This window comes from Balaenoptera borealis (genome assembly GCF_965194805.1).
Source record: "Balaenoptera borealis genome assembly, chromosome: 2".
In the NCBI taxonomy this organism is placed as follows: Eukaryota; Metazoa; Chordata; class Mammalia; order Artiodactyla; family Balaenopteridae; genus Balaenoptera; species Balaenoptera borealis.
The window spans coordinates 134,559,381-134,572,648 of NC_138867.1; the positions used below are offsets into that span (position 1 = coordinate 134,559,381).

Consider the following 13,268-nt stretch of genomic DNA (forward strand, 5'->3'; position numbering starts at 1 on the left):
ATCTGATTAGGGGTTAATATCCAAAATATATAAAGAACATATAATAACTCAATAGCAAAAAGAACAAATTTTTAAATGGGCAGAGGATCTGAATAGACATTTTTCCAAAGACATCCAAATGGCCAACAACTACAGCAAAAGAATATTAACATTACTAATCATCAGGATAATGCAAATCAAAACCACAATGTGATATCACCTCACACCTGTGAGAATGGCTGTTACCAAAAAGATAAGAAATAACAAGTGTTGGAGAGGATGTGGAGAAAAGGAAAACCTCGAGCACTGTTGGTGGGAATATAAATTGGTGTGGCCACTATGGAAAGAAGTATGGAGGTTCCTCAAAAAAATTAAAAATAATAAAACTAACATACGATCTAGCAATTCTACTCTGGAAATTTATTTGAAGAAAAATGAAAACACCAATTTGAAAAGATATATGCACCCCCATGTTCACTGCAGCATTATTTTCAATAGCCAAATATGGAGAAACCTGAGTCCATCAATGGAGGAACGTATAAGAAAACGTGATATATATCTACATATACCTGTGATATATACTATACATACACACACACAGACATGCACACACACACACACACACTGGAATACTATTCAGCCACATAAAAGAATGAAATCTTGCCATTTGCAACAATACAGATGGACTCTGAAGGCATTACGCTAAGTGAAATATGTCAGAGAATGACAATGTATGATCTCACTTCTATGTGGAATTAAACAATGACAAAAACAACAAGCCAAGCTCACAGATACAGAGAACAGATTGGTGGTTGCCAGAGGTGGAGGATGGGGGACAGGAGAAATGGGTGAAGGTACAAAAGCTACAAACTTCCAGTTATAAAATAATTAAGTCATGGGGATGTAATGTACAGCATGGTGACTATAGTTAATAATACTGTACAGTATATTTGAAAATTGCTAAGAGAGTAGATCCTAAAAGTCCTCATCACAAGAAGAAAATAATTTTCTAACTGTATATGCTGATGCATGTTAACTGGACTTATTGTGCTGATCATTTTGCAATATATACAAATATTGAGTCATTATGTTGCACTCCTGAAATTAATAAAATGTTATATGTCGAGTATACCTCAATAAAAAAAAATAGAGGACCTAGAAATAGACCCACACAAATATGCTCAGTAGAGTTTTTAACAATGGTGCAAGTGCAATTCAATGGAGGAAAGATAGGCTTTTCAACAAATGGTGCTGGAGCAATTGGATATCCATAGGCAAAAAAATGAACTTCACCCTAACCTCACACCTTATACAAAAATTAATCCTGGGGATGCAGCTGTGGGAATGGAAAGGAGGTGATGGATTACAGAGACAATGAGGGGATATAATCCACAGGTTGGACTAATTGTTTGTAGGGGATGGAATAAGAGCTTTAGGCAGGAGTGAAGCAAGAGGGAAGAATCCAGAATGAACTTGGTTGTTGGACTAGAAACTATTTGGGAGAGTGGGGTTAAAAGACGCTATGTCCAGATCTGGACATAGAAAGCTCCAGCTGCTTATAAGATATCCTGGTGGAAAAGCCCAGTCAACAGTTCACAACTGGGTCTCAAGCTCAGGAAAGACATATGACTGTAATAGAGATTTGGGGGTCGCCAGTAAATAGGGAGAGGATAACAAGAAAAAGGCAAGCAGTGGACTGAGTCCTGGGAACATTAACACTTAGGGAGGTAGAGAAAGAGGATCCAGCCACAGGTAGTAAGAACAAATGCAGAAGGATAGGAAGAAAATCAGGATAAATGGCACCACTTCCTGAGAGCAAAAGGGAAGAGAGAGTTGTAAGAAGCATGGCTTGGTCCGTGGGGTCAAATGCTACAAAGAAGTCAAATATGATAAGGATTGAGAAATAGCCACTGCACTAACATTGAACTTTTGCTTGATGGCTTCAGTGGAGGAGTAGAGCCAGAAGCCAGTTGCATTAATTTAAGGAGTAAATGGGAGGCAGGGAAGTGGACATTTGGGACAGAAAAGTTTGGCTCAGATATAAAGGAAAGAGGAAGGGGAGCAGCTAGAGATTGTGAAAGAATTAAAGGGTCAAGGGAAAGTTGTTAGGGGGCATCGTTTGTTGTGCTCACAGGCAGAGGGGACGATTCCAATAGAAAGCAGAAGGCTGGAGATATAGATGAGACTGGAATGCGCATATATCAAGATATCTTATAAAATTCTCATAGTCATGGCTTTTGTTCAAAGCCTGAACTAGGTGCTTTTCCACTAAGATCAGAAACAAGGTAAGGATATCCCCTCTTCTTTTCAACATCATACTGGACATTCAAGCTAATGCAAAAGGACAAGAAAAGGAAATAAAAGGTATACAGATTCAGAAGAAAAGCAAAACTCTTTGTTCACATATGACATGATAGCCCATATAGAAAATTCCAAAGAAGTGACCAAAAAAATCATGAAACTAATAAGCGATTAAATCAAAATTGCAGGATACAAGGTTAATATCCAAAGTCTATTGTTTTCCCAAATAAAAGCAATGAAAAATTAGAACTTGAAATTAAAAACATAATACCATTTACATTAGCACACATGAAAAAATACTTAGGCTTAAACCTAACAAAATATGTTAAGATCAATATGAGGAAGTCTACAATATTCTGATGAAAGAAATCAAAATTAAATAAATGGAGAGCTAGTCCATGTTCATGGACCAGGAAGCTCAATATTATTAAGATGTCAGTTCCTCCCAACTTCATCTGTAGACTCAATGCAATTTTAATAAAAATCCCAGAAAGTTATTTTATGGATAATAACAAACTGATTCCAAAGTATATATGGAAATGCAAAAGACTCAGAATAAGTCAACACACTACTGAAGAACAAAGTCAGAAGATTGATACTATCCAACTTCAAGATTTATTATAAAGCTACAGTAATCAAGACAGTATGCTACTGGCCAGAGAATAGAAAAATAAATTAATGGGACAAAATAGAGAGCCAAGAACAAGAACCATACAAATAAAGTCAAATTATCTTTGACAAAGGAGCAAAGATAATTCAATGGAGAAATGATTGTTTTTTCGATAAATGGTGCTGGACTAACTGGATATCTACATCAAAAAAATGAATCTAGATGCAGACCTTATAACCTCCACAAAAATTAACTCAAAATGGGTCATACTCCCAAATGTAAAACACCAAACTATAAAACTCCTAGATTATAACATAGGAGAAAATCTAGACGACCTTGGATAGGGCAATGGCTTTTTAGGTACAACACAAAAGACATGACCCATGAAAGAAAGGAGAAGTTGCACTTCATTAAAATGAAAAAATCCTACTCTGTGAAAGACACTGTCAAGAGGATGAGAAGACAAGCCACAGATTGGGAGAAAATACTTGCGAAAAAACATATCTGATAAAGGACTGTTACGTAAAATATACAAAGAACTGTTAATACTCAACAATAAGAAAATGAACAACCTGATTTAAAAAATGGTCAAAAGACCTAAATAGACACCTCACCAAAGAAGATATACAGATGGCAAATAAACATATGAAAACATGCTCAACATCATATGTTATTGGGGAATGCTAATTAAAACGAGATGCCACAACATACCTATTAGAATGGTTATAATCCAACACCAATTGCTGGTAAGGATGTGAAACAACAGGAACGCTCATTCATTGCTGACAGGAATAAAAAATGGTATAGCTATTTTGGAAGACAGTTTAGTAATTTCTTACAAAACTAAACAAACTCTTACCATACAATCCATCAATCACGCTCATGTTTATAGCAGTTTTACTCACAGTTGCCAAAACTTGGAAGCCACCAAAATATCTTCCAATAGGTCAATGAACAAACAAAGTGAGGTACATTTAAACTATAAAATATTATTCCACAATAAAAAGAAATGAGCTATGAAGCCAGAAAAAGAAACAGAGGAACCTTGAATGCATATTGGTAAGTGAAAGAAGTCGATCTGAAAAGCCTATGTATTGTGTAATTCCAGCCACATGAAATCTCAGAAAAGGTAAAACTATGGAGTCAAAGGTCAGTGGTTGTCGCAGGTTTGGGGGGAGGAAGGAATGAATAGGTGGAGCATAGAGCAGTAAATAGGGCAATAAAACTATTCTGCATGATACTGTAATGGTGGATACATGTAATGACACATTTGTGAAAACCTGTAGCATGTACCTCACAAAGTGTGAACCCCAATGTAAACTATGGACTCCAGTTGATAATGATGTGGCAATGCTGGTTCATCAATTGTACCAAATGTACCACGCTTGCAAGAGATGTGGACGGTGGGGGAGGCTGTGTATTGTGAGGAGAGGAAGGCGGCCATATGGGAACTCTCTGTACTTTCCGCTCAATTTTGCTGTGACCCTGACACTGCTCTAAAAAATAAAGTCTATTGAGAAATATGAGAAACATTCATCATCCAAGTATTTTGTTTAGGCTCCAGCAGGTGCAGGAACCGCCAGACAGAGCATACCGCATGTCAGCAGTTGACAGCACAAAACAGAGAAGGTTACCTTAGAGCACTTCCTCAGAGGCCAAAGGGGACTTTCTTCTTTGCTTATTTTTACAACTGGTGGAAGAAAACATTTAGTTCCTCGGAGGCCCAGGGACAGTCAAACAAGGCAGCTGTGGGCCAGCTTCCTGAGAAGCCTTACAAAAGCATGGCAGCGTCCAGACTTCTTGTTCCCAGGGCTGCCATCAACATCATGCCACTGCCAAGGAAGCCAGATGGAGGACAGATCAGCTGGCACCCGGCATCGTGCCCTTTCCCTACTTCGTCGTTCACCTGCCCCAGCCCACTGTTGATGTGTTCCTGTTTTTGTTGTATCTTTTATGCTTTTCCAGAGCACTTGTCACACACAACAAGAAAACATGTTGTCACCTTCCCTCTCCAACTCTCTCTAGGTCAGTGGTTCTCAACCTAGGCTACACGTTGAAATCATCTGGGGAGGCTGAAAAGGCTAACACTACCTGGGCCCCACCTGCTGAGATTCTAATTTGATTGGTGTGGAAATGGGTTCCCCCGTGATTCTAATGTGCCGTCAAGGTTGTAAATTACTAGTCTCAGCGAGTCCGTGGGGTTCACACAGACTCCTACACTCCACCCAGTCATAGGAAGGGGGTTGTTTCTGGTTTCAGAGACACTCTTCCATGCCCCATCCCATCCCCAGCACACACAAGAAGGCTCTAGGAAACATTCTTTCAGTCGATGTATTCACTAATCGTCATGGATATGTATTGAGCACCTACTATGTGTAAGCTAGATGCTGGGAAACTACATACACTTCCCTCAAAGAGCTCAGTATAAAAACATCATCAACCCAAAGACCACTTATACAAAGGACTAAGTTCTAGGGTCACTATTTAAGGTGACAGTTCGTAGAGATTCAATTTGACAAGTCTCTGCCCTGGCTCAGGGCTCTGTCAGCCAGAAGGAGGAGGAGGCCTCTTTGTAATTCACCCAAGGTACCACACATGCTAGTTGGGGTGCTGGCCTCATGCAGAAGGACCTGAGCCAGGCACTAGCACCATGCCTGGCGCATGGGAGGTACTCTGTATTATTCATTGAGGGACTACAATGGGCTGCACAGAAGTGTTCATAAGAGGGATTAATTCTGTCTACAGGGATGAGGTTGAGCAAGTATGAAGAGGTAACAGTTGAGCTGAACCTTGAGGAACGTAATGCCTGGTGGGGAGACAGGAGACAAGCATCCCCCCAAGATGGGTTGACCTACGGAGTTGAGAGTGGGTATCTGAGGCATTTATATGTGCCGGAGCACCGCATGGAGGGGCTGCATGAAGCAAGCAGACAAGGGAGAAGTTCTGAAGGGCTTATGATGGAGTAGGGACTTGTACCCTCTGGGGAACAGTGGGAGGATTTTCATCTCACATGTAGCACAATCAGACCTTGGTTTCTTCGATTACACTGGTAGCCATGTGGAAAAAAAACGTAGGGGACGTTGGGGCCACCAAAGACTCCAACTCAGAGTTGCAAAGGCCCTTAGGGGCCTTGAGAATTCCCAAGGGAAATTTAAAGTTAGATCCCCAGGAATTCTCAGGATTCGACTCTTCCTCCCTCAGCCCCCATACACCCTGTTCACATTCTACACCAAGGCTACTAAAGGCTCCATCTGGGTTTTTGTTGGCTATTAGTACCTTTGCAGTGGGTGCAGCAATGGCTTTGTCTATACTTCTTCAGATGATCTGATGTGATCAAGAGTCAAAGAAGAAACAAAGTCTTGAAAGGATTTGTATCCTGAGACTTCCCCCATCAAAGCTGTCCACAACCAACTGACAGAAGACCTTGATCAGAGGGAGAACAAATGATAAATTTTTACAGGTATTCCATTCCTCCTAGAGAGCGCTATGAACCTAGAAGAAACACTTCTGCAAAATCAGAGAGAAAATATGCTACCCTACATTTCTTAGGGTGATCCTATATTTTAGGGACTCAAGAGTGAGCAATTTCTTTTACCCTCAAAAGCCCATGGGATATCCACACAGTCTAAATATAAAGTTGTCATGTTCATTTCACGAAATTTACCGCTCAGATAAGTAGAAATGGAGGACTATTGCATGCTCTTCTTTCTACATATTCTTTCATGAATTCTGAATGTTTTTGTTGAAATGTAAAATAATTTGTAGTAGCTTATCTTCTGTAACTTAAACAAACAAAAAATAAACTCCTAGGGCTCACCTCTCTTACTGAATCAGAATCTCTAGGAGCAGAGCCCAGGAATCTGTATTCTAAGGAGCTCCCAGTTTATCTAACTCATTGCCTCCCTGACTTCAGGCATCTACATAACCTTTGCCATATTCACAGTGCCCTTTTGCTATTGTTCACTCAAGTTGTTTTAGGTCAACTTTAAAATTGTAGTCATGCTAAATAATATCCATTAAATCACGGTTTTGATGCATCGTGTTCTAAAAATGTACATTAAAACACCTAACTATTTAAAAAATCCATTGTGGACTAGCTGAAGGCAGCCCCTGCTCCACCCCACTTATTCAAAGCTGTAAGTTTAGAAAGAGTGGGTTCAGCTGCATCCGGGCCCATGTGATTCAAACTTTGGAGTCTCTTCTTCCAGGACCCCTCTTCCTAGGCATGGGTGCCCTCACACAGCCCTGTGGAAAGCCCCTCACTGCCAGGACGCACCCCTGTCCTTCCCCCAGGTACCCTCTCCCGTCACCCCAACCAAACTGGCTTTTTATATCCGAACTTCGAAAAGTATCACTACAGCACGTTGATAAATGTTAAAATAAAATCTACAGGTTTAGCCCCTAGTAGCAAAAGTGCTTTGTTTTCCAAGAATGGGATTTTTCTCAAACGGATATGTTCATACAGCCCTTTGCATCAGCACCTAAAAACGGCACCTGTTTCTCCAGCTTAATTTCTTTTCAATCTTCCTCACTCACTCTGCCTCAGCTATACTGGCTTTTTTAGTCCTTGGAACACACCTTACTTTCTCCCTCTTAACATACAAGCTTATTCCTACCTCAGGGCCTCTGCATTTGCTGGATTTCTTCACGTCACTGCCACCTACACATACTTTCGGTTTCAGCTCAAACGTCACTGCTTTCCCAGAGGCAGCTCCTGACCAACTCAGCAAAAGCTACACCAATTCCCCACACGCGCTCCCCTCCAGGCATCCTGTATCACAGCAGTTTTCAACCAAGGGTGATATTGCCTCTCAGGAAACATTGGTAATGTCTACAGACATTTGCAGTTGTCACTACCTGGGGGGGCACAAGTGTCCTCTAGTGGGTACAGGCCAGGGATGCTGATAAACAATCCTATAATGCACAGCACAGCCCCCTACCACAAAGGGTTTTCTGGCCCCAAATGCCATGTTTGAGAAGTTCAGCTCTACCGGTGTATATCTTTTTTTCCTTATCATTATCAGCACCAGAATTGATGGTGTGGGGTTTTCTTTCCTACTGAATTGGAGCTCCTTGGGAACTGGAGTTCAGCGTTGTTCTCTGTTCCGCCCCCGGCACCTAGAGGAACGTCAGGCACACCTGACTCTCAAATCTTGCCCCATTTGCCCTTGTCCTGAGAGTCCACAGCAAGTTGAAGATGGCTGGCCTTGACTAAATGATGAGAATAAGAAAGCAAGTCAGTTTCCAAAATGAAAACAAAAATGTGTTTTATTAATGAGTGTACGTACAAATGAAACTCGTGATGAGGAGTCCCTCACACTTTCATGTACTCACAAAATTATCTTCAAAGCCATCAGTGAAAGATTGGTTCCTCTACTTTTAAAGATGTGCAAAATTTCCTAAGTTCAAATATATAGTTTTAATTATACCAGTGTCCTAAAGCCCCAAGATCAATTGTAGAAAATGAAATCTCGATGGTCTCAAAAGATCAAAAACAAAGGTAAATTCGTTATATAAAATTGGTACTTTTACAGAAAAGAATTTAATATTAACTAAGTACCTCGCCTTCCTTCCCTCTAATCCATTCTCCCTCTCAGTTATTGACAAATTTTTGTACAGTATAAAACGATAGCCAAAGTACCCAATATCAACTTTTCAAAAACAGAAACATTATTCAGAAAAATAATAAAAGGTACCATATAGCAAGGGGCTTATGAACACAGCACCGTTGAAAATATTTACTGAGCACTGATGCTAGATCTCCTATCACTACCAACTCCACACACACACAAAAGAAAACTTTGCATTTCTGTAGTGTTTTTCACTTTTATTTTTCTCACAAAGAATATGTCATTGGAATTACCACTATACACCAATGTATGTTTGGAAATAATTCTAATAGGTGTAAAAAAAATTTAGCACAACATTGTAAATCATCTCTACTTCATTAAAAAATATATTAAAAATTTAGGCATAAAGAATGATTTATCCTAATGTCATCCAATGTTACTGGTAAGAGTTAGGATTAGAACTCAGGTCCTATCTCTAACTCTGTGTACCATCTGCTTTCTCCCAGGCTCCACATCTTGTTTCACAGAATGCTACTGGGTATGCCAGTAGTCATGGTGCTCAGGGGTTTTAAACAAATTTTGGAAATGCTGGATTAAATAAAGTTGATCAAATTCCCACAACTTGTAATGTGCCATCACAAAACTCCAGGAAGGATATGGAGAATAGAGCACGCATCAAAAATTCAAAGCCCCACAAGCCACAAAGCAGGTTACAAACATGAGCCTGCAGGCAAGGCAAGGGCTGGGGGGGCTGAGGGATGTGGTGCCATCTAGTGGGGCCCTGGCTGCAGAGGGATGCAGTCCGATGTTGTTAGCTCTTTCCAGAGAAGTTATACATCTTGACATTAATTTGAAATCTCTATGGTTATGCATGTTGTCTTGAATTAAAAAAAAAAAAATCCCTGTAGTTGGAACATAATTTTTTAAACTAGATCAGACTGGTCCCACTTGCAAAAACTAGTATACAATGTTTAGCAATCTTCTTTGCCCGTATAACCTTTATTCAGAGGTCCTGTTATTTTCCCAGAACTCCGCAGAAGTGTCAAAAACATTGCCTTCAAAAACAAGCATCCAGCCCTCATGGACCACTTTGGTGTGAGTAGCTCTGAACACCTCCCAAATAACTCAAGCATGAGTTGTTTCAGGGTTTACTCAAATTGAAATTAATTTCCAGTCTTGTTAACTGTTCATGCAGAAATGCTCCTAGTGACTAAAAATATCCTTACCGTTAGCCTTTGTCTAACTCTTCTGGAAAAACCAAAAATTTAATTGAGCTGGGAAAAAGATATAACACAGGAATTGATTCAATATGAAAAAGACCCTTTATCCTTCCAAAACAATTTTAAAAATCAAAGTGGTTTGAGGACAATTTAGCATTTCGGTTGAAACTGGTAACACTCTCAAACAACACTACTATATTTGCAAACTAGCTTTTCTAAGGCAGAAAGCCTCTTTTACTACTCCGTCCCCCTCTTTTTTCCTTTTCCTTCCGCCCTGCCTCATTCTAAAAATTACATCAGAGAGTCTGCCAGTTGTCTACATAAGTGCCTAGAACTGTGGCACCGATGTAGCAGAAACAGCATAAACCATATGGCAATTGATTTTCTTCCCCTGGTGTCTCCATGGTCCACTCACTACGCTAGCTTCTTCTAACTGCTAAAATACCCATCCTGGCCCCAGGGAAAGCACTTCTATTTCCAGAGCTCTGAGAAACCAGATCTACCTATAATGGCAAAATCACACTCACTTCTATTTTCCCACTGCGTAAATAAAAACCTGTACACTCCCATGATTTGAAACCCTTGGGGGCCCTAAGGAATATAACATTTGAAGTTGCTTGATTAAAAAAAAATACAATCATGAAACGCTTCCAAGTTAAGTCCTTTAAGTCCCAAATTGGATTTGCTGATTTTAAGTGGTATTCAGCTCTTCTTGACAGCTTTGGTAACTGAGGTAGTAGTGTTTATTCAGCCTCCCCAAGGAGAATTCTTGATAGAAAACAGGATTCATAGGGTCTAAAGAGAATGTACAATTCTAAGGAATAAATTTCATGTTTTGGAGAGAGCTCTGCAATGACCAGAAAGATTGAGCCAGTTTTAGTATAAAAAATTAGGACAATGTTACAGAGGTTGACTGTACACAGATGAGCTAGACTCACTCTACCCAATGTCACTGACTGGTTGGAATGCCATGGGAAACTGACTGAAAAATTGTCCTGCTTCATGAAAGGACTCTGGCACAGTGATATCTGGTCACTGTCTTCCACAGTCAAGGGCATAACGCCTTAGAAGGCCACTGGATCCATGACTTAATGAAGGTCATCAATAATGTAGATATTGTCTTCTGCTCGGACAGGCTTCAGAGCTGCATTTTTCAAAGCTCCAATGTGAGAGTCCCTCAATGGAATCACACTACAGAAAGAATAACATGAGTAAGAGAAAAGCAGACCACTTCTCAAGTATGAGCAGTGCATTTGTTTATGTTCAAGCAAGACTGGGTATTTGCATTTCCCAGAACCCCATTCACACAGCCTATGAAGTAAATAGAAGCTTTCAGAGTTGTGAATATGAAGTTTCAGGAAAGTCTGTTTAATAAGCAGGTAGAAAACCTCAGCAGTAGTTTCAAAAACCTCAGACTGGTCTCCTTCTAGAGTCTCATGTAATAGAATACAAAAATTGAAAATCTAGGGACTTCCCTGATGGTCCAGTGGTAAAGAATCTGCCTTCCAATGCAGGGGACACAGGTTTGATCCCTGGTCGGGGAACTAGGATTGCACATGCCGTGGGGCAACTAAGCCCATGTGCCAGAACTACTGAGCTTGCAGGCCTCAATGAGAGAGCCCTCATGCTGCAAACTACAAAGCCCACACACTCTGGAGCCCACGTGCCACAACTAGAGAGAGAAAACCTGTACACCACAACTAGAGAGAAGCCCATACACTGCAACAAAAGATCCCACATGCCTCAAAGAAGATCCCATGTGCCACAACTAAGACCTGATGCAGCCAAATAAATAAATAAATAATTTTAAAAAAACAAAGAAAGAAAATCTAAGAAGACAAATATCAGATATCAAATTGAAGTACTAAACTAGGATACATATTCTCAAAGATGGCTAGGAAATGGTTTGGCTGGTGTTTTTCCGACTGTGGACTGTGACCCTTTAGAGAGGGTTATTAAATCTATTTAGTGGTCTATATCCTGTTTTTAAGATAAATATATATAAGTATACAAAATATCAGAGCATACTGGTATAGTAAAATAGTATTGTTTCATCTAAGAGTATACTAGATCATGGAGTCAAAAATCTTACCATGCCTTAATGGTTAAAATTAGAAAGCCATGGGTTAAATGAATTTTATAACACATATGCTCACACATCAAGTGTATGAATAGGTCATTTGTGGAGTTTTGATATTGCTACTCCTTTATAATTTGTAGTGTATATAGTTACTACTTTTTATTAGCTAAGCCTGCCCAGAAATGATATGAAATGTACTGCGTCTTCATTCAGCTCTGATCTTTAAATGGATTAGTCACACATGTGTGGAAACCGTTTAGGTGTCAGTAGCTCAAAATGAGTCAATGTGATATAGGTGCCCCAAAAATAACTTCATGGGGAAATGCTCATTTTTGTTTTTGTTTTGTTTTGCTTTTCCATATTATACAGTATTTCCTACAATAAATATTTTCTTTTCTAATTAGGTGACAAAAAGTGAAACTTGAAAAAAAAGTTAACAGCAAAAGGACAAAAATAAACTAAAAGGATGCTATCTTTCATGCTTTTCTGCCTGTAGGGAGTATTTTTTTTCTTCCATTCTTGGAAGCAGATAGTCAAAAATTTCTATAAGTATGGGATTTGGACTCTAAGATACATAAGATTGAGTCTTTTACCTGCTGTGGGGTGTGACCTTGGATGTCACTTAACATCTCTCAACCTGTTCTCCAATCTGTAGACTAAGAATAATAATAGTACCTGTGAAGGGTTTACAGGTTCACTGCTGTGAAGGGCATGACTGCAATAATAAAAGCCAATGTTTATGGAACACTTGCAATATGTTTGGCATAGTTCAAGGCATGTTCTGTGGATTGGCTCATATGATTAACTCAGACATAGGAAAGACTATGTAATAACATCCAATGAAAGAGAACTAGGAATAACAGCTGGCAGCTTAAGAGAGATGGATTTGGAATCAAAGAAAGACCTGCTTAAAGCCCAAGCTGGACAATCACAGAAAGATAGACAAAATGAAAAGGCAGAGGACTATGTCCCAGATGAAGGAACAAAATAAAACCCTGGAAAAACAACTAAATGAAGTGGAGATAGGCAACCTTCCAGAAAAACAATTCACAATAATGATAGTGAAGATGATCCAGGACCTCGGAAAAAGAATGGAGGCAAAGGTCAAGAAGATGCAAGAAATGTTTAACAAAGGCCTAGAAGAATTAAAGAACAAACAAACGGAGATGAACAATACAACAACTGAAATGAAAAATACACTAGAAGGAATCAATAGCAGAATAACTGATGCAGAAGAACAGATAAGTGACCTGGAAGACAGAATGGTGGAAATCACTGCAGTGGAACAGAATAAAGAAAAAAGAATGAAAAGAAATAAAGATAGCCTAAGAGACCTCTGGGAAAATATAAAATGCACCGTTTGCATTATAGGGGTTCCAGAAGGAGAAGAGAGAGAGAAAGGACCCAAGAAAATATTTGAAGAGATTATAGTCGAAAACTTCCCTAACATGGGAAAGGAAGTAGCCACCCAAGTCCAGGAAGCACAGAGAGTCCCAGAAAGGATAAAC

The 13,268-nt window shown here is 39.6% G+C and overlaps 1 protein-coding gene across 4 annotated transcripts in view; it reads right to left on the bottom strand.

Moving 5' to 3' along the window:
• Positions 1-6,167: 6,167 nt before the first annotated feature.
• The window catches only part of HAVCR1 (hepatitis A virus cellular receptor 1), a 46,916-nt gene continuing 39,815 nt past the window's right edge, over positions 6,168-13,268 (bottom strand). For all 4 annotated transcript variants that reach the window (XM_082379126.1, XM_082379127.1, XM_082379128.1 and 1 more), the window contains exon 9: positions 6,168-10,871. In XM_082379126.1, coding sequence (XP_082235252.1) covers positions 10,769-10,871 — 103 coding nt within the window. In that variant the 3' untranslated portion in view covers positions 6,168-10,768. The remainder of the gene's footprint in view (positions 10,872-13,268) is intronic.